Raw genomic sequence first — 25,420 nt, forward strand, 5'->3', positions numbered from 1 at the left:
TGTAGGCTATTTTGATAAGTTTTTGATAATTTAATTAATGCTAATCATATGAACATACTGGAAATACATTTGCATTTCTTGTTGATTTGAGATTAATACTGATACCAACAGAGATACCATAAATTATAAAATGCCACTGAAACAATGCTATCAATGACACACTAATTAATAAATGACATAAATTCAAAGAGTATATAAGAAGTCACTTAATAGGCAAACTTGAAAAGCACTGAGATATTATTGTTCACTGAGCATGAAAGCCTAACGTTTCTCTCAGTCTGACTAAACTTTAGACAGGCTTCTTCTTGACACTAGATCTTAACCTCTCTTTTTTATTTTTAGCGCATTTTCTTTTCTTTTTTTTTTTTCGCAAATTGTTTTAGACACCATGTTTTTGTTTTTTTTGCATTTTCTATGATTGTAAGCATTTCCTGTCACTCTATCAGAAAGTTCGGGTTTCCCAGGGATTTGGAAAAGGAACACATAAGTTGGGGCATGGCTGTGTGATCAGGGGGAAGTGCTGATTTTTTAAAATTATTATATAAGTTTCAGGCGAACAGTATTATAATTTGACATCTGTATACACTAGAAAGCGATCACCACCACAAATCTAGTTCCCATCCATCACCGTATAGTTGAATCGCTGTCTGATATGCATTCTATCTCTCCCCTCTGCAATATTTCCTCTACAGAGTGATCTTTCTAAATCAGAAATTCGATCAGATTCTACAAGATGCCTCAAGAACGAAGTCCAAACATCTGAGTGGGCATTAAAGGGCCTCAGCAATCTAATATCGATCCAGTAACACAATGTTCTCTTATATTTCCATCTTTTATTCTATCTGCCCTATTCACTAGGCAGGCTACCTTACACACACTTTGAACTTAGTTTTATACCTTCTCCTTGTCTTTACTTCGAAGACCTAAGGTAGTTTTCCTTCTACTTCTTAGACTTTGAAAAATACTACTCATTCCTAAAAGCACTGTTCCTTTTGGCAAGCTTCCATGAGCCTCTGAAGAGTATCCATCACTTTCTCCTCCTCAATCTCAAAGCAAATTTATAAGTATGAACTCCTTTGACACTTATCCCATTTGGGGACTGATTTATGGTTATTGTTACACATGATTAGGTGACTATCCCATTAGAGTATAAAACCCAGAGAACAGAGGTAAACATTTATCTTTCAGTCCCTCTACTACCTGCCATAGTGCCTTATATGAGGTATCACATAAATATGTCTTGAATGAACAAGCAACCAAATAAAAGAATACCTGTAATGAAAAGGAAATATTTATTAGCATATTTGTTTTTGAAGGGCACTGGCTATGTCAGAGGGTATCTATGGCTCAAGAAAAAATTGAGCTAGATAAACATCAATTTTACTAATAATTTGCTATTTGTGTCTTAAGATAACTAACCAAATAAGTTTCCTAAAGAGTTTTCTTCAAAGTTGAAAAACTGACCCCCACCTCATGGAGTTTTCTTCCTTTCCAACTCTTCCTCTACCCATGGTGTTTTCAACCACCATGGAGATGTTTTATCCAATCAAGTTCTTTGATAATCTTGACTCCCAGCAATCTTCGCATTCAAGGGTGTGCAACAAAACCATCTCTCCAAAAGAAAAAAGCCTTGATTTTTAGCATTTGCCAGTTTTCATGATGTAAATACTCTCAGTACTTCCAGTTTCAAGATGGCTGTATTCCACAACCAGCCTGCAATATTCCTAAAAATTCAGCAATCACTGCCTGTTAGCAGGTACAAACTAGCTCCAGTACACCACTGTTCTTACACTCAGTTTTCAACAACCTACTCCTAGAGATACATCTTGGACCTGAGGCTTCCCCCTTTGAAATCTTAACTACATGGATGATGTTCCTACCCAAATCCTTTATCTCCGTCTCTATCATGGTGCCACTTATCAAACCTAGATCCCATGGTGAATCACTTCAACTTTCTTTTGATAGTGTCACCTATACGCTAATTCCCTAACCCTTCCATCACCTCTATTTTTTGTATGTGTGGGAAATTTCAACCTTCTGCTATATGTTACTACATCAGAATCTGAATGCTGAGAAATTCTGAGAAAAACTCACAGCCACATGAATTGTTGTAACAACAGATTCATGCTAGGAATTCCTCTTGCGTGATCCTGAAGCATTTGTCTTTCTATTCCCTTCAGGAGCTTATCCAAACCTTTTTCCAGCCTCCTCTACCTTGTGCCTCTCTATCATAGCCCTTGTCTTATATATAAGCATTTCTTGTCCTGTAGACAACCATAGAGAAGATTAGGGAAATATAGTATGATTCCATCAACTTTTCACTCCTATATCAGAAGCTTAGCATTCTCTGCAAGGACTCACACACCATTTCCTCAAATTTCAGAATAGGAACTTGTCCTTTCTTATTCCAAAGAATGTCCCTCCTTCCATCTTCTTGACTACATTTACTTCTTTCTCCTCTGGGATGTTATTATATCACTTATTCTCCCTCTGAAAAATTTGCAACTTCATTCTTGCAGCTAGTTCCTGTCCTAACAATCTATAAATATGTTAAAATGTATCTTATTAAATAATAAAAACTCCTACCCAACCACACAGTAAAAGTAACATCTCTTTTTTCATGGTAAAACCTTCTCACTCTTGACCAGTCTCTCTCTTACCTTCTCATTCAAGTTGCTTAACAGGTTAGTCTCTATTTCATCACCCACTTTCCCTCTTTTAGTCACTATTATAAAATACAAATACAATATAGAAAAATGTACAACTTTAGTATAAAGATGAATACAAAACAAAAACAACAAAATATTAGCTTTAATCCCACCAAGTGGCTACACTATTGGCATTTTGGCACATTTTCTTTCAGGCTTGTTTCTAAACCAGTATATATGTGTGTGTGTGTGTGTGTGTGTGTGTGTGTGTGTGTGTGTGTGTGAGTGTGTGTGTGTGTGTGTTCAATGTTGGCATTAGATTATATATAGATTTTTGTATGTATATATTTTCATTTGTCATTTTTTCATGGGCATTGCTCAATTATATACACTTTTCTTTAAAAAGCTTGATTTTTTAATGACTGCATTATATTTTAGGGAATAAATGAACCCTAACTGACACAGCTATACATACATGTCATTCACCAAAGATCTCTATGAAATTAGGCTTTAATCTCAACTGCTTCACTTAGCAATGACCTCCTAATTGCAAAGCAACAGGCTCATTCCTTTGCCATCTTACTTGAACTTTTTGCAACAGCTGACAATGCAATATACTCCTCTTTTCTTAAAATATTTTTACCTTGTCTTTAATAACGTCAGATTTTTATCATTATTTTTACCCAATTTCTCTAACCATTTTCCTCAGCAAACTTTGCTTCTCTCTCATCTCCACACTCAATGGTTCTGTTCTTTTCACTTTGTTCTTGAACATTTTTCATCTAAACCATGACTTTAAATACACTTGCACACAAAAAGTTTGGATTGGAAAGAGTAATGATTTTCTTTTCTTAAATATTTGTTTGTTTTACAGTCCTCATAGGTAAGAAAGCTTTTCCACTGGTTTATTTTTTGAAATTCAAAAATGTCTGGATTACACCTTTGGGAAATATAAAAAGGGGCCAATATAATAGTGTTCCTGCCGGATTCACAAGTGACAGTATCAGCTTCAGAAGTCAGGTAAATAAGAACTTCAGCCAAGTTGAAGGTGGGAAGCTTTATACTTATTATATTTGACTGAGCAAATAGCATTTATTTTTCAATAGGTAGAGAAAAATTTAGCAAATTTACACATCAAATCACTAAGTTATCCCGATGTAGTTTGAAGAAAGATTTCTTTTTTGACCCTGTCCTACAATAAGTATTTGATTACAAAGTGAAACTTTGTTATAACTATGTTCGCTACTGAACCACTGCAAAGTAGTGAAATCCAATTTGGCTTCTCTTATTTGGGTCCGCATGAAGTAACGGAGCATGCTATCTCATTTCCTCCAGGTAGCTTTTATGGAAATTAGTCATATAAACACATCTTCTTTCTCAGAGGTAGAAAGGCTCAGTGTTCACAAGGTTGGCTTATTCTCTACAGTATACCCAGGCCAGAATATAAAAGCAAAACATTTCATGAGGTTTTTTAACAAAAATATTCTATGATCTGGTGATGGTCATAATATGTATTTTGTTGAGCTGACTAGGGAATTTTCTTTGGTCCAGCTCTTACAAGAGCCAATCTGTCTAACAAAGTCAGAGGATAGGCAGGAGAGATGATGAATCCTCATACCTTATATTATAGAGTACTTTCAACTCTTACAAACTAGCTTATCTTTTACTTCATTTGATTTTCATCTTAAATTTGAGAAACATGTCAGAGCAATAATTTCTACCCTCATTGAACATATTGAGATATTGAGGCTTGAATGACTGAACTGACTTGTTAAATTTGAAAACAAACTCAAACCCCATGACTCTTAACCCAGATAGTGTTCTCTTCTACCAGTATTTATTTTGATTGTCGTTAAATAACAATTACTTTTCTTTTAATTCATTCCAACTCATCTCACATACTTCACATGCATTTTCTTTTAAATGAAAAGGACAAGAAAAGAGTAAACATAGCAGCACATTTTTTTCCCTATTGGCTTTACACCCTTTTATTACCTGGGTCTCATTTGTTTCTACTTTATGACACATACCTCAAATTTGATTTCTCTAACAACATGATCAATAACACAAATCTATTCAGTGAACCGATTTGGAAGTGCAGTGAAAAGAGTAACTATGGTGTCATGGAAATCACTTTCCTACAATGGATCTTAGTTTCCTCCACAAACAAATGAGTACAGAACTACCTGTCTCACAGGGTTATTGAACAGAGCTACCGCCTACCAACTGCCCTGGTGAAAACCTTGGGAATCTTTCCAGGCATCTTTCCCTTTCTCTCACTGTTCACATACCTAAAGACAGCAAGTGCTGTTGATTCTATGCCCTGAAAAGCTCTGGAATTTGTCCTTCCTACCCCATCTCTACTAATTCTCAGTTCTAGATCCTTCGCCACTTTACTGGAATTACTGTTTATTTATATCCTATTTCTAGTCTTGTCAATTTCAATTTAAATATTGCTTATGGAGAATGGGTTCCAGCACCAGTTACAGATAAATACTTGAGACTCCTTAGGATCCTGCATTTACTTTTCAGTGTGTTCTTGATGCATTTGACTGTCAGGTGGACAGTTTTAATTAGATCAGATAGTTTTCCTTGGCTTCTCTTATAAACATAACACTTTTTTTACTTAAGATGAATGCCCTTTATCCATCAGTACCGGTAGAAAACCAATGGAAGTGCAAATGGAGCCCAAAAGGCTCAGAGAAGCCAACTGAGCTCACATTTACGTCTGACGGGACCGATATCTGCCATGGTTAATCCCAAATTTGCTTGCATGGAGGATTTTCTATAAATCCTAGTACTCTATCACAAAACGTATGTTTTCCTCCATTGGAAAAGCCATTCCAGATATGAAGATTTAATCTAATGAAGATACCTATTGACGGTCAAATAAAGGTATTTCACTGAACATGTTTCAAATAAACTTTAAGCTTTAGTCTATTACACTAAGAGATACTCCTTAAGATGTACACTCTGTGGTAAGATTCTAAGAATATCTGGAATCCAAAGCTCCTTGAAAATCTAAGTCCCATAAGTTACGAGGAATTTTCAAGTTCAAAAAATAATACTTACACCAAAGTTGGTAGCAGCAAATCGATCTGAGGCAGAAACCTGTACATTTGTTGAAACAGTTGTGTGAGCATAGAAAGCATTTATATTTGCCAGCAAGGTGCTCATTACAGCAGGGACACCGGGGCACATGTATTTAGAAGACAGACATGAAAAGTGCCTGCAAGACAAAAACATTAAGTGCTTTAAAAGCAGAATCTAATTAATTCACATAGCAGCGTATCCTCTAACATCAGCAATTAAATAATTCCTCTACTCTATCTATGAAAAGGAGAGAAAACTTACAATTACTAATTGAAAGAGAAAGCAATTTCAGCCTTTTAAAAATTTCTCATTCACAAATGTGAAGTGGCTTAATTAGAATGTGATTTGCCACAAGGATATGTGCATAATTTCTTTCAACTGGGAGAGTGTTGTGTGTACACACAAAAAGTGCAATTTCCAGTGGAATCTAACACTGTCGAAAAGCAATAATCCAGGAGTCTCCCTTTCTCTGGCAACTCTGTCCCCAATTACTTCAGTTCCTGAAATGCTGAATTGCAACCAGAATGTTCTTTCACACTTGCATTCCTCTCACATTGATAAGGTAAACAAGAGGCCCTCCTTTCATTGCATGCTGATTGAACAAGTCAATTTAACATCTGACCTGAGTCCAGTTTGTGAGCTTTTGTTATTAAGGAGTATCTTCCACAAGCAGTTTTGTTTATTGAGGTTTTGCTAAAGCCAGGATTTAATTAAGCAAACAAATGAACAGTGAAGACAAACTGAATTATGCCAGCTTTATGCTTAAAGACCATTTCTTTTAAACCTTGAATAACAGTATCATTTACAGACATCAGAAGCATCAAGTGTTCAATTCCATTATTTCTCTCAGGAAAATTTGTTTCATTTGAACTCTAACAAAAGACTTAAAAATTGAAAACACAACTTGTGATAAAAGTGAAAAGATAAAATACCCATGGAAGAAAGAAATTTTCATTACCTAATCTGATCCTATTCTGCTCTCATATGTCAGTAATTTATCCAACACCAAGGCATCTCTGAATTTTATATTATTGAACACAAACACAGAATGTACCCATATAAATAAATGCTCCAAGTGGCACCTCAAAAGAAATGGATGGAGGTCCTGGAAATGGTGCTTTTCTTAGACCTTAGCCAGGCCACTCATCTAACTTCGATTAGCTAATAAATGTAGGCTACATTTTTAAACATGGATCTTTGCAGATCATGAACAACAAAGTATGCCATGAGAGTTACATGATCTGTGTAATTTAACCCTGGAATTAGATGATCACTACTTTCTTCTTTTAGGTAAATGATGCATATTTTGACTTTATTATATACTACTTATAATTTATATCTATTAAGAATACCACAAGTGATATAAACATATTAAAAATAGAAATTAAATAAAAACTAGCATATGGTATCACATTTCTTTCTTTTTTCAAAACTGTCAAATAATTAGATTTGTTAGACCCAAGTCAGAGGTCAAGAGATATGGAATATGCAATGTCTAAATGGAATGGTGTGGGAGATGGCAAAAGGGAAATATACATATCTAGGTGGGAACAAGAGACAGACAATCACCAACTGTCAAAATAAACTGGTGAGGAACTCAAAGACCAGAAGTTTATTTTCCTCAGCATGCATTATCTATTTAAAGAGATTCTGGAGGTCATCAGAATGAATAATCTTGGTCTTGGTTTTAAACCAGAATTAGTATTCTCCTAATGCAGCTGTGTTACTTAGTCTACACTGTCTGCAGCTGCCAACCTGTGATTTTTGGTGTCCGGTAAGAGCAGGAGCAACAGCTTAGCAGGTACTTTAAGTAGAACAATGGAGGAACATATGAATATTCTGCTTAAGGCATTCACGGCGTGAATTTGATAAGTGAAATAGAAAGTTTTATTTTGAAGATGATGTAATTATAAGGCATCTTAGGGGAAAATGAGTGCCAAATGGGAAGACCGGGGATATCAACAACCAAGCTTTGTCTATTTTATACTTTGACTTGATTCAGCCAATATCTTAATGATGAAAATGCCCTATGAAACTGTGGCTTTGCAATCCCAAAGCAATGTTTTATAACCAAAATGAGAGGTTTAACAAATAATTTGTTAGATATGAAAATTTATGGGTAATATAGGCAAAAAGCTATGTAAATAAATGTAATTTGGAGTTTCTTAGTTTAATGAAATATTTGCTATGTGTTTATAATTTAAAGTTAATACATATTATTCATAAACAATTAGAAAACAGGAAAATAAACTGCCATTCATACTGCTGTTCTCTAAAAAAATAAATTCAATTTACAGCCAAATAGTATAATTATAATACTCTCATCAGAATTGATGAAAAATAGAATTAGAATTGATTCTATTGTTTTTCTACTCTTTAACCTTTCTTTTTTTTTTTTTATGTTAAAGGCATCTGGCCAAAGTATTCTCCCTTTAACGACTACACATTTACTATATTTCTGGGACTATTCTTCCTGATAGGGATCTTGAGTTGATTAAAACATGGTCCTGGTGTAAAAAATTAATGTATACCCTAATTAAGAGGCATGCACATTAAACCCTCATTTTGTCATACAAGAGAAAGTGCTGTTACAGAAGTATGTAGGGGTTTGAGTGGGCCATGGGATGGAGGAGTGAGGCCTGGAGATGGATGGCAAAGGTCCAAAGGTTGAGTTGAGGCCACTAGTGGTGAACCTAGTATAGGAGAAATCAGAGAGAAACATCTGAGTCAAGGTCTAGAGGATGAGTGATTATGTAATGGCCATGGAAGAGTGGAGAGTTTAGTGTCCCTAGAATTTACTTTGATAGGTGTTTACTGAACATGTCTGAAAGCCAGATACTGTATTAGATACTGGGTATACAGTAATGAGTTCACTTACAGATTAGTGGGAGAATCAGTGACACAAGAAATGTAATACAATTTTGAGAAAGTTATGAAAAAGAAAAGCATAACAGTGTTATGAAACACCAAATTAGAGTGTGTGTATTGTACCCTTGTGGTGGGGGGGGGTTGTCTAGGAAGACTTCTTGAAATGATGCTGGGCTAAGAGTTAATGTATGACTAAGACATAGCCAGAGCAAGCACAGGGCTTGCTATTGCTGATAGATAAAGAATGTAAGTATTCCAAAGGAATGGAATAAATAAAAGCAAGTCACAATGGAAAGAAACAAAATATTGTGTACAATGAACCCTAGCAATTTTAGGCTGGTGGAGCCCAAGTTTCCAGGAGCACATTCCAGACCATTATATGACCAGAGGCAAAGTGAGGGGTATGTATGATAGTCTCGTGCAATATGGTAGGCAAGTTGGACCTATTATATAGGTCAGAAGACTTTTTCAAACAAAACTCAAAACTCAAAATCTTACAGAGTCAATATAAGTGAAAAATTACCTCCAACAATCTCTCTTTGTTTACATGGGGTAGGAAGTGACTCTCATCAGAGTTGAGTTTAAAATAGAGTTGGTGGGAGGGGATTTTAGGAGGATGGTTTAAGGAAGGTGAGACTGAGAAAAGAGTCCAATTAGGAGGTTATAAAAGGAACAGATGATGGGTGTCTGAACTAAGACAGTAGCTGTAGAGATAGGGAGGAGGGAATATATTTTAAAAATATTAAGAGAGGAAACCTGTCAGGACTCAGTGCTTGATAAAGAGTGAAAGAGGAGAAAGATAAGTGATGAAGTTCCAAGGCTTCGGTCTGGATGACTGGGTGAGGGGTGCTTCTGCCCAGTGAGCTGGGAACTAAAAAGGAGAAAAAGGGGTTGTAAGGTCGGGTCATGTGTCCAGTCGAGTTTGAGCTTAAGGTGCTTGTAGGGTTTCCATAAAGGAGTGTCCACCGGGTTACTGGAGATCTGGGCTGGACACTTAGATCTGGGCATCACTTCAAAACCATGAAAATGGGTAAGATCATCCAGGGGAATTATACAGAATGAAGAACAGTGTCAGGAAATGAAACCTGGTAAACACCGATATATAAGGGACTAGTGGAAGACCAATAAGTAAATTCTATGACTGAGATCAAACTTAAAATGATAGGGACTTCCCTGGTGGTGCAGTGGTTAAGAATCTGACTGCCAATGCAGGGGACACAGGTTTGAGCCCTGGTCCGGGAAGATCCCACATGCTGTGGAACAACTAAGCCTGGGTGCCACAACTACTGAGCCCACGTGCCACAACTACCGAAGCTCATGCACCTAGAGCCTGCACTCCACAACAAGAGAAGCCACCGCAATGAGAAGTCCGTGCACCGCAAGGAAGAGCAGCCCCCGCTCGCCGCAACTAGAGAAAGTCCACACGCAGCAACGAAGACCCAATGCAGCCAAAAATAAATAAATAAATAGATTTTTTTTTTAAAGTATGTCCTTAAAAAAAAAAAAAAAAAAATAGGTAAAAGGAAAGCCAGGGCAATGGAATTAGGGAAAACATGGGAATAGGAGGTTTGAAGGGTGAAAGATGATTGATGCTGATAGGTGCATTGAAAGAGTCTTATTATAAGAACATAAAATAACTATTGGACTTGACAAACATCATTGTGACAGCAACAACATCAGTGTTAGTGGAGTAATGGGGGGGCTGCACCGAGACGGAATAGGATGAAAAGTGAGAAGTAGCAGAAGATGACCAAGGAAAAATGGATCAAGGACAGATGTTGTTGGTCTTTAGCTAAGGAGTTTTGACTTTCTCATGTGAACTACACAGAGTTAGCTGAAATTCCCACAGAGGGAAGTGATACTGTCAGATGAATTTGGAAAGATGACTCTGAACTGGTGTAAAGATGGATCGAAATGAGTAGGTATTGGAAGCAGAAAAACAATTTAGGAGATGTAGAAGCAAAAAATGACATTTCTGCCCCACTTCCAATATGACTAAGCCCTTCACATACCACAGTCATAAGGAACAAAATATTTTCCACCTTGAGATAATCTGAAAATCACAGAATCACATTATTTCTGGTCTCCAAAATATAAAACCTCAAATATTTCTCTAAAACCTGAACTTCCTAACAAAACAGTTTTGAACTGGAGTTTAGCCATGCTATATCTGAAAATGTATTAAATCTCATTATATGACCTCTGAAAGTATGAAAACCAGGTGGAAAGCTGCTGTTTCCACCAAGAACAGCATAAGAACACCATGTAAACTAGGTAGCCTTAGGAATGTTATGTTTTTGTTTTTTGTTTTGTTTTGTCAGTGCTTCTAAAGTCTCATTCCCTCTCTGTACTCATTGTAATTAAATATTTCTTTCCTTTTCTAATTTTTTCCTCCCTAAGGTCACAGAGCAGTACGATGATTAAGGATTAGAGTTCAGGCAATGTAAGTTCAGAAGCATCTTTCTTAACCACCAGGGTGATCTTCTCTTAATTTATCCTCCTCCCTCTCTAACGTTGTATATTACTTGTGTATGTATCTGTTTCTTCCAGAATGTGTTTAGTTCATGCTTAATTGTCATCTAATCCAGCCCACTTCTAGCATAGTGTTTTCTTGTACACAGGAGTTGGCCCATAAGTATTTAATGAAAACAAGTGAAAGCGATATGAGTTAACTGTATTTATGTAGCATTAGTGTATAGGACATGCGCTTGGTTACTTTGAGTGTGACAGTTTACCACAACATCCAATTGCTTTGTGAACATTGGGCTGAAGTGCATAGTAGTTAATGCCATAATGATCACAACTTTGAAAGTGAATTGTGTTCTGCTTATAATTGGTACACTGAGAGCAGTATTTTAAATTTTCCAGAGCATTAGGCATGCATTAATCTTAGAGACCAGACAGAACTATTGTACTTGCTGATTCAGATTTAACTGAGATGATTTCTGGGGTATGATGCGAGGTAGCCAGCTGTTCATGATCTACCCCTCTGAACCGCCCATGGAAATGGCCATGAAAACAAAAATAAATGATGTAAAGTCAGAGCAGCACTGGAAATTAGGGGTACCAATCAAAGATTTCCCTATATCTGGGAGGGACTTTGCCTAAGCTTAGGGCAGCTGGATAGACTGAGAGATATTCGGTGACTATCCAGTGCCTAAACTCCTAAAATATTCACCTGACTAGAGAAGACATGGGAGGATATTTCTGGGAGCCATACACTGTACACCCCCATATCAGAAATGTGAGGCCTAGGCGGCTGGCCAGCAAGGTTGTTGATCACTTTCCTATTCCATGGTAATGGCTTCCACACGCAATAAAGCTGTCTCGTGTTTCCCACACCTTCTCACTTTATATCCATTAAAGAGTACACAACTCCCAAGACTGCAATACAGCCTGTGCAATAGGGAATGGGCAACGGGATTAGAAGCTAGTTAGAAGAAAGGGTTGGAAGAACACCGGGAATAATATATCGTGGGGATCATCTATAACCTTTTATGTTCTGCTCTAGCAAGACAAGAATTCACAAGTTGTTTACATTATCCAGGAAAAGAAATCCAGCTCTCACACTTAAAAAGTCCAGCAACAGGAGCAGGTAAATATCTTTGCCCAATCTAAAAGCAAATTGCATTTGAATAAAGTCATGGCACAGAGGGAACATTTTTAGAGGCTCACCTCCCATTATAAGATCTGCAGGTGAGTACTGGTAACACGCTGGTGGTCTACAAATACTGATTCAAAGGACCCTGTAAGTTGCCCAACAAGCAGGATGCAAACGTCTTTGTACACTATTATCTCAACATACATACAAGCGCTTGTGTGTGCATGCACACTCACGTGTGCACACGCACACACACACACACACACTTATACAGCAAAAATAACCAAATAAAATGGTCACAGTGTTATCTGTGGGTGAGGCTACAAATTTTTATTTAAAAAATATATCCTGTATTTTTAAAAGTAATTTACCATTAGCATGTTTTATTACCCTAATCAGAAAAATATTTTAGTTACATATATATTTATAGTTTGTAAATGTTAATTCAACTTTTGCTCTATTGTTGATTTTACAAGTCTCTTTGTAACTTTTAGCACCAATAAGAAACAAAGTAATACAACTCCTTTTAAAATTCTTGTTTGACTAAAGTAAAAATTTCTTTATATTTTTCTTTCCTAAAAAAGCCATAAAACCTTTAAAGTATATAATGTAAAAAGCCTATATTATTCTTTATAGTATCATTAAACAAGATTTTTGTGAAGTTAAACAAATCACCCATAAAATAATTTTTTCTTTCAAAATTTATCATAGACCTAATTTCTGATTAATGAGTAAAGGCAAAAAATGCCATAAAATTACTACGCAATAGATGCCAGTTTTAGTACACTAAATAAAATATATCAAGAATTAATTTTAAAGATATTAATGAAACGATCTTGGCTCATAACTTCCTAATACAAAATATAGGGCTGAGAATGGTGAAGATACGAAAAATCAAAGGACAATGAGAAAAACCCAGTATTTCATTTAATAATACTGTTCTTCCCATTAGATTTTTACATCAGTTTCAATATCAAATTATCACTACCATGGTGTTTCTCTTGTCAGATTAAAATTGTAAACAACAAAAATTTTGTTGTTTGTTAAAAGGAAAATAGATCAAATTCATAAATATGAACCTCCTAAATTTGGTCAGAACTTAGTTGAACATGTCTCAATATACCTAAAGATTAAAGACACAATACTCGGGAAGTAGTTGTCACCTTTTAGAACTTATATTAAAATGTTCTTCGTAGAATTAGTGACTCAGGAGGTAAACAATCAGTTAGAATACCAAGATTAAAATTTTAAGCATTTGATATTAACTAAACAAATAAAGCACAAACTCAGAAACAAAATCTTCAGGTCACTATAGGAAGTGTAATCTTTTACCTGGTTGGTAAAAATTATCTGTCCTTTTTTAGAAACTGTGACCAGGAGCTGGGTAAGTTAAGGACAGTAGCTGTTGTTACCAAACCAATAATCTACATCGAACTTGCCTTTCCACGTTCACTTTTAACCCTAAATCGTAAATGATTAGGCAGCCAATATAATATAGGTAGTTGTGATACCAATCAGGGCCCTGTGGGGCTCCTGGGCACAAAAGTCTTTCTATGTCCCCCTATTTCTTTGATTACAGGAAACGGGCTTCCTTCAGCCTCCATGACCTTCCCTGACTTCCAAGGGGCAGATTCAAGCAGCTGTTAATTAGGGAAGGGAGGGGATGCAAGGCAAGGGAGAAACCAACAGTCAAGAGAAACAATAGTGCAGCCTTGGGGCAGGGTCCCAGTTCCCCATCAAGAGATACACACAAAATATCTTTGAGCTGTTTTGTAGATACTGAAACCCTCACCAGGTGGGAGAAGTTATCTGTTAAGGATGGTGTGCTGCCCACAAGCACAGAGACCCCAGACCGGTTGGAACCAGAAGGTTGATGATGCTGACTCCCACTTACCTCACCACCAACCCATCAGAAGAATGTCCACAGGCTGATCACGCCCTCTTTGAACCATTACTATAAAACTCCTCACTACCCTCTCCAAGTTGGGACACACAGTTTTGAGGGCATTAGCCTGCTGTGGCCCCCTTTGCCTGGCAAAGCAATAAAGCTATTCTTTTCAGCTTCACCCAAAACTCTGTCTCCGAGATTTAATTTGGTGTCGGAGTCCAGAGGCCTGATTCTCCTTCAGTAGTATGCATCAAAGTACACATTTCTTAGATGAGTGAAGGACAAAAAGAAAAAAGAGACAAATTTCAAAGAAGTAAAGATATTCATTAGCGTTAGTGGCTACATTTCCTAGAAATCTTGCAGAAGTAGTTCAGTAAAAAGCTTTTTTTGGTATGTGGAGGGGAGTGGGGGTGGGTAGGGAGGGATTATTGGTGGTCAATTTAGAGTTATAGGTACCATGGCATAGAGACGATTCATTCTAGCCCTTGCCCTGTTCTGTGGCCTTAGAAAAGTAACTTTATCACTCTTAGATTCAGTTTCTCCATCTGTAAAATCAAAGAGCTATTACAGATTGTAAGGATTAGATCTTCTAACATGCTATGAATCTCTGAATACAGATAACACATCGGACCTAGACATACACATTACTTTTCCCTACCAACAACATTTGGTTCGTTGGATCCAATGGTTAGTTGGGATGACCAGGAAGCAGGGGACAAGGGAATCCTCTTGAGGTATCCTTTGCTCTTTGAGAGTTTTCAGCTAACAGACTTCTACATGATCTTCAACTTGGCAGTATTTGCCTCTGAGTTTATGTGCGCCCATTCTTTATGCAAAGTTACTGTCAAGGCAAACTTAACTTGCTTCTAACCATCACCTTGAAAATCATTTCCTTTTAAGGCTGCAGTTCTAATACTACTTAAATTATTCCCAGGGGGAGAGGGGAGAGGGGAACAGGATTAAAAGTACAATTAGCAATTTAAAATGACTGAGTATATTCCTGCAGCAAACCATTCCCTCAAAAAGCACACCTTCAAATAAAATAGGTCAGAAAGTACTACTGAATAATCTCTCAAAATGTGTAACATTTCCCGACAAAGACATGATTAAAAAACAGTGGATTAATAATGTTAAAAACATTTGACTTTGCTTTTGCCAGAAAATGGGGTTAGTGTTAACTCAATTTAACAAACGGAATTTCAATGCCATGGGAAAATTAAAGTCACAAACTCCAGAAAGATGCTTAAATTGCCAAAAATGAGATCGTTACTGGCATGTTTTCAGCTGAAGCAACTGCTACATTATCAACCATTCATTCTCAAAATACTACTGACAAAATATTAGGAAATTATTTGTATTTCAAATAACAAATCTGGATTCAGCTCACTTGCTATTGTCTTATTTTTTGTTTTCATCAAAACAATCATCTAACTCCTCTGCCTTTCCATGGACAATTCTGCCTAATCATACCCATCTTGTGGTTTCAAAGGATGGGAAACGCCTTTGATTCAAAAGATTTAAAAATCAGTTATTATGAAAATAGGAACAGAATGATTGGAAAGAAGCACTAAAATGCAAACAATGATTCTTAGATCCTTAGAAGAGATTTCAGAGAAACAATATAAGATGAAAGGAAAGACTATCTGTATTCCTAATGTTAGAAATACACTAAAATAATATTTATCACATTTGTTCTTGAAAATTCAGATTAGCATGCATGTCAGTGATTTTATTCATTGTCATCACTAAAGAGGGGCTCAAATATTTAAGGATCACTTCTCCTTTTGCCCAAAGCATCATAGCTTTTCACAGTTGCTCAAACTCAATTACGGAGGTTTTGAGTATCAGGGCACTGGTGAGGGACAGGAAAGTAATGAAACAAGTAGGGTTTAGAGAAATGGTGGAAGTTGAAGAGCAAGTAAGGATGGGACCCTCAGGCTGCCTATCAGCTTTCTCTGAAACCTCTCCTCATCTGTGCCTGGATTGGTCCCTCCATGTCTATGCCCTTACAGCACCCATGCATGCCCCCATTATACTGTCTTCTTATTATGCAATTTATACGTTCGGCCACCAAAAAGGTTCATTCGAGTTTTTCTGTAACATCTTACAGAAAAACCCGAATGAATTTTTTGGCCAATCCAATATTCTTCCTCTTCTCCCCAGATTAGGAGCTCACTGGGGACAAGAGCTTCTTTTATTGCCATATCCGCACTGCGCTGTGTAAGTCCTCGTACTTATATCCTCAGACAGTGTCTATCAAATAAATGAATTACATCTTCTGGAATGTGGGGTCCATAAGAGCCTGGACCTTAACGTCTTGCTTGCTGACGTACTCTCAGTGCCTTTAAAATTTCCTGGCATATGGTAGGCGCTCGAGAAATATTTCTTAAAGGAATCAATAATTCAATTAAGCAACACTCTCCTTAGAAAGAAGGCTCATAGGAGACCTTCAAGATGGCAGAGGACTAAGACGTGGAGATCACCTTCCTCCCCACAAATACACCAAAACTATAGCTACATGTGAACAACTCCTACAGAACACCTACTGAACGCTGGCAGAAGACCTCAGACTTCCCAAAAGGCAAGAAACTCCCCACGTACCTGGGTAGGGCAAAGGAAAAAAGAAAAAACAGAGACAAAAGAATAGGGACAGGACCTGCACTAGTGGGAGGGAGCTGTGCAGGAGGAAAGGTTTCCACACACTAGGAAGCCCCTTCGCGGGCAGAGACTGCGGGTGGCGGAGGGGGGAAGCTTTGGAGCCACGGAGGAGAGCCCAGCCACAGGGGTGCGGAGGGCAAAGCGGAGAGACTCCCGCACGGAGGATCGGTGCCGACCAGCACTCACCAGCCTGAGAGGCTTGTCTGCTCACCCGCCAGGGTGGGCGGGGGTTGGGAGCTGAGGCTCTGGCTTCGGAGGTCGGATTGCAGGGAGAGGACTGGGGTTGGCGGCGTGAACACAGCCTGAAGGGGTTAGCGCACCACAGCTAGCCGGGAGGGAGTCCAGGAAAAAGTCTGGACCTGCCGAAGAGGCAAGAGACTTTTTCTTCCCTCTTTGTTTCCTAGTGGGCGAGGAGAGGGGATTAACAGCGCTGCTTAAAGGAGCTCCAGAGACGGGCGTGAGCCACGGCTATCAGCGCAGACCCCAGAGACGGGCATGGGACACTAAGACTGCTGCTGCCGCCACCAAGAAGCCTGTGTGCAAGCACAGGTCACTCTCCACACCTCCCCTCCCAGGAGCCTGTGCAGCCCGCCACTGCCAGGCTCCCGTGATCCAGGGACAACTTCCCCGGGAGAACGCATGGCGCGCCTCAGGCTGGTGCAATGTCACGCCGGCCTCTGCCACTGCAGGCTCGCCCCGAACTCCATACCCTTCCCTCCCCCTGGCCTGAGTGAGCCAGAGCCCCCGAATCAGCTGCTCCTTTAACCTTGTCCTGTCTGAGCGAAGAAAAGATGCCCTCAGGCAAGCTACACACAGAGGCAGGGCCAAATCCAAAGTTGAACCCTGGGAGCTGTGCGAACAAAGAAGAGAAAGGGAAATTTCTCCCAGTAGCCTCAGGAGCAGCAGATTAAAGCTCCACAATCAACTTGATGTGCCTGCATCTGTGGAATAACTGAAAAGACAATGAATCATACCAAACTGAGGAGGTGAACTTTGGGAGCAAAGATATATCATTTTTTCCCCTTTTTCTCTTTTTGTGAGTGTGTATGTGTATGCTTCTGAGTGTAATTTTGTCTGTATAGCCTTGCCTTTACCATTTGTCCTAGGGTTCTGTCCGTCAGTTTTTGTTTTTGCTTTTTTTTACTTTTTAAAATTTTTATCTTAATAATTACTTTTTATTTTAATAACTTAATTTTATTCTATTTTACTTTATTTTATTTTATTTTATCTTCTTTCTTTCTTTCTATTTTTTTCTCCCTTTTATTCTGAGCCGTGTGGATGAAAGGCTCTTGGTGCTCCAGCCAGGCGTCAGGGCTGTGCCTCTGAGGTGGGAGAGCCAACAACAGGACACTGGTCCACAAGAGACCTCCCAGCTCCATGTAATATCAAACGGTGAAAATCTCCCAGAGATCTCCATCTCAAAGCCAAGACCCGTTTCACTCAATGACCAGCAAGCTACAGTGCTGGACACCCTATGTCAAACAACTAGCAAAACAGGAACACAACCTCATCCATTAGCATAGAGGCTGCCTAAAATCATAATAAGGCCACAGACACCCCAAAACACACCACCAGAGGTGGACCTGCCCACCAGAAAGACAAGATCCAGCCTCATCCACCAGAACACAGGCACTAGTCCCCTCCACCAGGAAGCCTACATAATGAAGGAGCAAGGTAAAAACCCACCATACCTAACAAATGAAGATTAAACAGGCAGTCTACCTGAAAAAGAATTCAGAATAATGATAGTAAAGATGATCCAAAATCTTGGAAATAGAATAGAGAAAATACAAGAAACGTTTAACAAGGACCTAGAAGAACTAAACAGCAAACAAACAATGATGAACACCACAATAAATGAAATTTAAAATTCTTTAGAAGGGAGCAACAGCAGAATAACTGAGGCAGAAGAACGGATAAGTGACACGGAAGATAATATAGTGGAAATAACTACTGCAGAGCAGAATAAAGAAAAAAGAATGAAAAGAATTGAGGACAGTCTCAGAGACCTCTGGGACAACATTAAATGCACCAACATTCGAATTATAGGGGTCCCAGAAGAAGAAGAGAAAAAGAAAGGGACTGAGAAAATATTTGAAGAGATTATAGTTGAAAACTTCCCTAATATGGGAAAGGAAATAGTTAATCAAGACCAGGAAGCACAGAGAGTCCCAGACAGGATAAATCCAAGGAGAAACATGCCAAGACACATATTAAGCAAACTATCAAAAATTAAATACAAAGAACAAATATTAAAAGCAGCGAGGGAAAAACAACAAATAACACACAAGGGAATCCCCACAGGTTAACAGCTGATCTTTCAGCAGAAACTCTGCAAGCCAGAAGGGAGTGGCAGGACACATTTAAAGTGATGAAGGAGAAAAACCTACAACCAATATTACTCTACCCAGCAAGGATCTCATTCAGATGTGATGGAGAAATTAAAACCTTTACAGACAAGCAAAAGCTGAGAGAGTTCAGCATCACCAAACCAGCTTTACAACAAATGCTAAAGGAACTTCTCTAGGCAGGAAACACAAGAGAAGGAAAAGACCTACAATAACAAACCCAAAACATTTAAGAAAATGGGAATAGGAACATATATATCGATAATTACCTTAAATGTAAATGGATTAAATGCTCCAACCAAAAGACATAGACTGGCTGAATGGATACAAAAACAAGACCCGTATATATATCCTGTCTACAAGAGACACACTTCAGGCGTAGGGACACATACAGACTGAAAGTGAGGGGATGGAAAAAGATATTCCATGCAAATGGAAATCAAAAGAAAGCTGGAGTAGCAATTTTCATATCAGACAAAATAGACTTTAAAATAGACTATTACAAGAGACAAAGAAGGACACTACATAATGATCAAGGGATTGATCCAAGAAGAAGATATAACAATTGTAAATATTTATGCACCCAACATAGAAGCACCTCAATACATAAGGCAAATACTAACAGCCATAAAAGGGGAAATCGACAGTAACACAGTCATAGTAGGGGATTTTAACACCCCACTTTCACCAATGGAGAGATCATACAAAATGAAAATAAATAAGGAAATACAAGCTTTAAATGATACATTAAACAAGATGGACTTAATTGATATTTATAGGACATTCCACCCAAAAACAACAGAATACATATTCTTCTCAAGTGCTCATGGAACATTCTCCAGAATAGACCATATCTTGGGTCACAAATCCAGCCTTGGTAAATTTAAGAAAACTGAAATCGTATCAAGCATCTTTTCCAACCAGAACGCTATGAGACTAGATATCAATTACAGGAAAAAATCTGTAAAAAATACAAGCACATGGAGGCTAAACAATACACTACTTAATTACCAAGAGATCACTGAAGAAGTCAAAGAGGAAATAAAAAAATACCTAGAAACAAATGACAATGAAAACACGATGACCCAAAACCTATGGGATGCAGCAAAAGCAGTTCTAAGAGGGAAGTTGATAGCAATACAGTCCTCTCTTAAGAAACAAGAAACATCTCAAATAAACAACCTAACCTTACACCTAAAGCAATTAGAGAAGGAAGAAAAAATAAACCTCAAAGTTAGCAGAAGGAAACAAATCATAAAGATCAGATCAGAAATAAATGAAAAAGAAATGAAGGAAATTATAGCAAAGATCAATAAAACTAAAAGCTTGTTCTTTGAGAATATAAACAAAATGGATAAACCATTAGCCAGACTCATCAAGAAAATAAAGAGAGAAGACTCAAGAGAATTAGAAATGAAAAAGGAGAAGTAACAACTGACACTGCAGAAATAAAAACGATAATGAGAGATTAATACAAGCAACTCTATGCCAATAAAATGGACAACCTGGAAGAAATGGACAAATTCTTAGAAATTCACAAACTTCCGAGACTGAACCAGGAAGAAATAGAAAATATGAACAGACCAATCACAAGCACTGAAATTGAAACTGTGATTAAAAACCTTCCAACAAACAAAAGCCCAGGACCACATGGCTTCACGGGAGAATTCTATCAAACATTTAGAAAAGAGCTAACACCTATCCTTCTCAAACTCTTCCAAAATATACTAGAGGGAGGAACACTCCCAAACTCATTCTATGAGACCACCATCACCCTGATACCAAAACCAGACAAAGATGTCACGAAGAAAGAAAACTACAGGCCTATATCACTGATGAACATAGATGCAAAAATCCTCAACAAAATACTAGCAAACAGAATCCAACAGCACATTAAAAGGATCATACACTATGATCAAGTGGGGTTTATCCCAGGAGTGCAAGGATTCTTCAATATACGCAAATCAATCAACGTGATACATCATATTAACAAATTGAAGGAGAAAAACCATATGATCATCTCAATAGATGCAGAGAAAGCTTTCGACAAAATTCAACACCCATTTATGATAAAAGCTCTGCAGAAAGTAGGCATAGAGGGAACTTTCCTCAACATAATAAAGGCCATATATGACAAACCCACAGCCAACATCGTCCTCAATGATGAAAAACGGAAACCATTTCCACTAAGATCAGGAACAAGACAAGGTTGCCCACTCTCACCACTATTATTCAACATAGTTTTGGAAGTTTTATTCACAGCAATCAGAGAAGAAAAAGAAATAAAATGAATCCAAATGGGAAAAGAAGTAAAGCTGTCACAGTTGGCAGATGACATGATACTATACATAGAGAATCCTAAAGATGCTACCAGAAAACTACTAGAGCTAATCAATGAATTTGGTAAAGTAGCAGGATACAAAATTAATGCACAGAAATTTCTAGCATTCCTATACACTAATGATGAAAAATCTGAAGGTGAAATTAAGAAAACACTCCCATTTACCACTGCAACAAAAAGAATAAAATATCTAGGAATAAACCTACCTAAGGAGACAAAAGACCTGTATGCAGAAAATTATAAGACACTGATGAAAGAAATTAAAGATGATACAAACAGATGGAGAGATATACCATGTTCTTGGATTGGAAGAATCAACATTGTGAAAATGACTATACTACCCAAAGCAATCTACAGATTCAATGCAATCCTTATGAAACTACCACTGGCATTTTTCACAGAACTAGAACAAAAAATTTCACAATTTGTATGGAAACACAAAAGATCCCAAATAGCCAAAGCAATCCTGAGAAAGAAAAACGGAGCTGGAGGAATCAGGCTCCCTGACTTCAGACTATACTACAAAACTACAGTAATCAAGACAGTATGGTACTGGCATAAAAACAGAAATATAGATCAATGGAACAGGCTAGAAAGCCCAGATATAAACCCACGCACATTTGGTCACCTTACCTTTGATAAAGGAGGCAAGAATATAGAGTGGAGAAAAGACAGCCTCTTCAATAAGTGGTGCTGGGAAAACTGGGCAGGTACATGTAAAAGTATGATATTAGAATACTCCCTAACACCATACACAAAAATAAACTCAAAATGGATCAAAGACCTAAATGTAAGACCAGACACTATAAATGTCTTAGAGGAAAACATAGGAAGAACACTCTTTGACATAAGTCACAGCAAGATCTTTTTTGACCCACCTCCTAGAGTAATGGAAATAAAAACAAAAATAAAGAAATGGGACCTAATGAAACTTAAAAGCTTTTGCACAGCAAAGGAAACCATAAACAAGACCAAAAGACAACCCTCAGAATGGGAGAAAATATTTGCAAATGAAGCAACTGACAAAGGATTAATCTCCAAAATTTACAAGCAGCTCATGCAACTCAATAACAAAAAAACAAACAACCCAATCCAAAAATGGGCAGAAGACCTAAATAGACATTTCTCCAGAGAAGATATACAGATTGCCAACAAACACATGAAAGAATGCTCAATATCATTAATCATTAGAGAAATGCAAATCAAAACTACAATGAGATATCATCTCACACTGGTCAGAAAGGCCATCATCAAAAAATCTACAAACAATAAATGCTGGAGAGGGTGTGGAGAAAAGGGAACCCTCTTGCACTGTTGGTGGGAATGTAAATTGATACAGACACTATGGAGAACAGTATGGAGGTTCCTTAAAAAACTAAAAATACAACTATCATATGACCTAGCAATCCCACTACTGGGCATGTACCCTGAGAAAACCATAATTCAAAAAGAGTCATGTACCAAAATGTTCACTGCAGCTCTATTTATAATAGCTAGGACATGGAAGCATCCTAAGTGTCCAACAACAGATGAATGGATAAAGAAGATGTGGCACATCTTCTATATACAATGGAATATTACTCAGCTATAAAATGGAACGAAATTGAGTTATTTGTAGTGAGGTGGTTGGACCTAGAGTCTGTCATACAGAGTGAAGTAAGTCAGAAAGAGAAAAACAAATACCATATGCTAACATATATATATGGAATGTAAGAAAAAATAAAAAAGGTCATGTAGAACCTAGGGGCAAGACGGGAATAAAGACACAGACCTACTAGAGAATGGACTTGAGGATATGTGGAGGGGGAAGGGTAAGGTGTGACAAAGTGTGAGAGTGCCATGGACATATATACACTACCAAACGTAAAATAGATAGCTAGTGGGAAGCAGCTGCATAGCTCAGGGAGATCAGCTTGGTGCTTTGTGACCACCTAGAGGGGTGGGATAGGGAGGGTGGGGTGAGGTAGATGCAAGAGGGAAGAGATACGGTAACATATGTATATGTATAACTGATTCACTTTGTTATAAAGCAGAAACTAACACACAATTGTAAAGCAATTTTACTCCAATAAAGATGTTAAAAAAAAAATGGATTAAAGACCTAAATGTAAGGCCAGACACTATGAAACTCTTCGAGGAAAACATAGGCAGAACACTCTATGACATAAATCAAAGCAAGATCCTTTATGATCCACCTCCTAGAGAAATGGAAATTAAAACAAAGAAAAACAAATAGGACCTAATGAAACTTAGAAGCTTTTGCACAGCAAATTAAAGGGGACAAGCTGACAACCCTCAGAATGGGAGAAAATGTTTGCAGATGAAGCAACTGATAAAGGATTAATCTCCAAAATTTACAAGCAGCTCATGCAGCTCAGTATCAAAAAAACAAACAACCCAATCAGGGGCTATTCAGAAAGAAGCTCTCACCATTTTATAGCATCATTTTTTTTTAGGCAGCAACACTGTCCTTGGCAAAAAAAAAAAAAAAAAGTCTTTTTCTTTTGTGTGTGTTTTTATTCCTTTCAGTGAGTGCATAACATTTACAAAAATACACACCAGCAGCAGTCATTACTAAGGGCTATTAATTCTGTACCTAAGCAAACACTCTGCCACCAATAAAGGCTAACGAATATGATGCAAATGACCGAACCAATACATACTGCTTAACATAAACTAGCTTATCCTTCAAATGAAGGGTGGAAGACCTGGATGGACCTTTCTCCAAAGAAGATATACAGATTGCCAACAAACACATGAAAGGATGCTCAACAGTGCTAATGGCTTGAGAGAGATGCAAATCGAGACTACAGTGAGGTATCACCTCACACCATTCAGAATGCCCATCATCAGAATATCTACAGACAATGAATCCTGGAGAGGGTGTGGAGAAAGGGGAAACCTCTTGCACTGTTGGTGGGAATATGAATTGGTACGGCCACTGTTGAGAGCAGTGTGGAGGTTCCTTGGAAAACTAGAGGTAGAGCTACCATGCAACCTAGCAATCCCACTACTGGGCATATACCCTGAGAAAACCATAATTCAAAAAGAGTCATGTATCACAATGTTCATTGCAGCTCTATTTACAATAGCCAGGACATGGAAGCAACCTAAGTGTCCATCAACAGATGAATGGATAAAGAAGATGTGGCACATATATACAATGGAATATTACTTAGCCATAAAAGGAAACGAAATTGAGTTATTTGTAGTGAGGTGGATGGACCTAGAGTCTGTTATACAGAGTGAAGTAACTAGTCAGAAAGAGAAAAACAAATACCGTATGCTAACACATATATATGGAATCTAAAAAAAAAAAAAAAAAAGTTCTGAAGAACCTAGGGGCAGGACAGGAATAAAGACGCAGACATAGATAATGGACTTGAGGACACAGGGAGGGGGAAGGTTAAGCTGGGACAAAGTGAGAAAGTGGCATGGACATATATACACTACCAAATGTATAACAGATAGCTAGTGGGAAGCAGCAGCATAGCACAGGGAGAGCAGCTCGGTGCTTTGTGACCACCTAGATGGCTGGGATAGGGAGGGTGGGAGGGAGATGAAAGAGAGAGGAGATATGGGGGTATATGTATAGGTATAGCTGATTCACTTTGTTATAAAGCAGAAACTAACACATAACTGTAAAGCAATTATACTCCAATAAAGATGTTATAGAAAAAAAAAAAAAAGAAAGAAAGCAGGCTCATAGCTCTAAACAGGTACAATGACTAGTGGTTTTAAAGTAAAGTGTATCTCAACAGTTCTGGTTCAAATGTGAATTAGATAAAGATGACCAGTGCCAAAGTATATGGTTGTTTGTTAAGCATGCCAATGTAAAAAACAATGACCTAATGCTTTTCTCTTATTTGGTATTATAGAGGCATGACAATAGTCTAACAGAATCTCAAATTTTGTGAGACATCTTGGGCTTCATTTTAAAATAAATGAAAGACTTGTTAAACACTCAGTTAAAAT

The 25,420-nt window shown here is 37.7% G+C and overlaps 1 protein-coding gene across 1 annotated transcript in view; it reads right to left on the bottom strand.

The window, feature by feature from the left end:
• Window positions 1–25,420, bottom strand: part of UNC13C (unc-13 homolog C) — a 591,483-nt gene that overhangs the window by 287,241 nt on the left and 278,822 nt on the right. The window contains 1 exon segment of the mRNA XM_036844585.1: window positions 5,721–5,877. Coding sequence (XP_036700480.1) covers window positions 5,721–5,877 — 157 coding nt within the window.

Source organism: Balaenoptera musculus, chromosome 2 (assembly GCF_009873245.2).
Source record: "Balaenoptera musculus isolate JJ_BM4_2016_0621 chromosome 2, mBalMus1.pri.v3, whole genome shotgun sequence".
NCBI classification, from domain to species: Eukaryota; Metazoa; Chordata; class Mammalia; order Artiodactyla; family Balaenopteridae; genus Balaenoptera; species Balaenoptera musculus.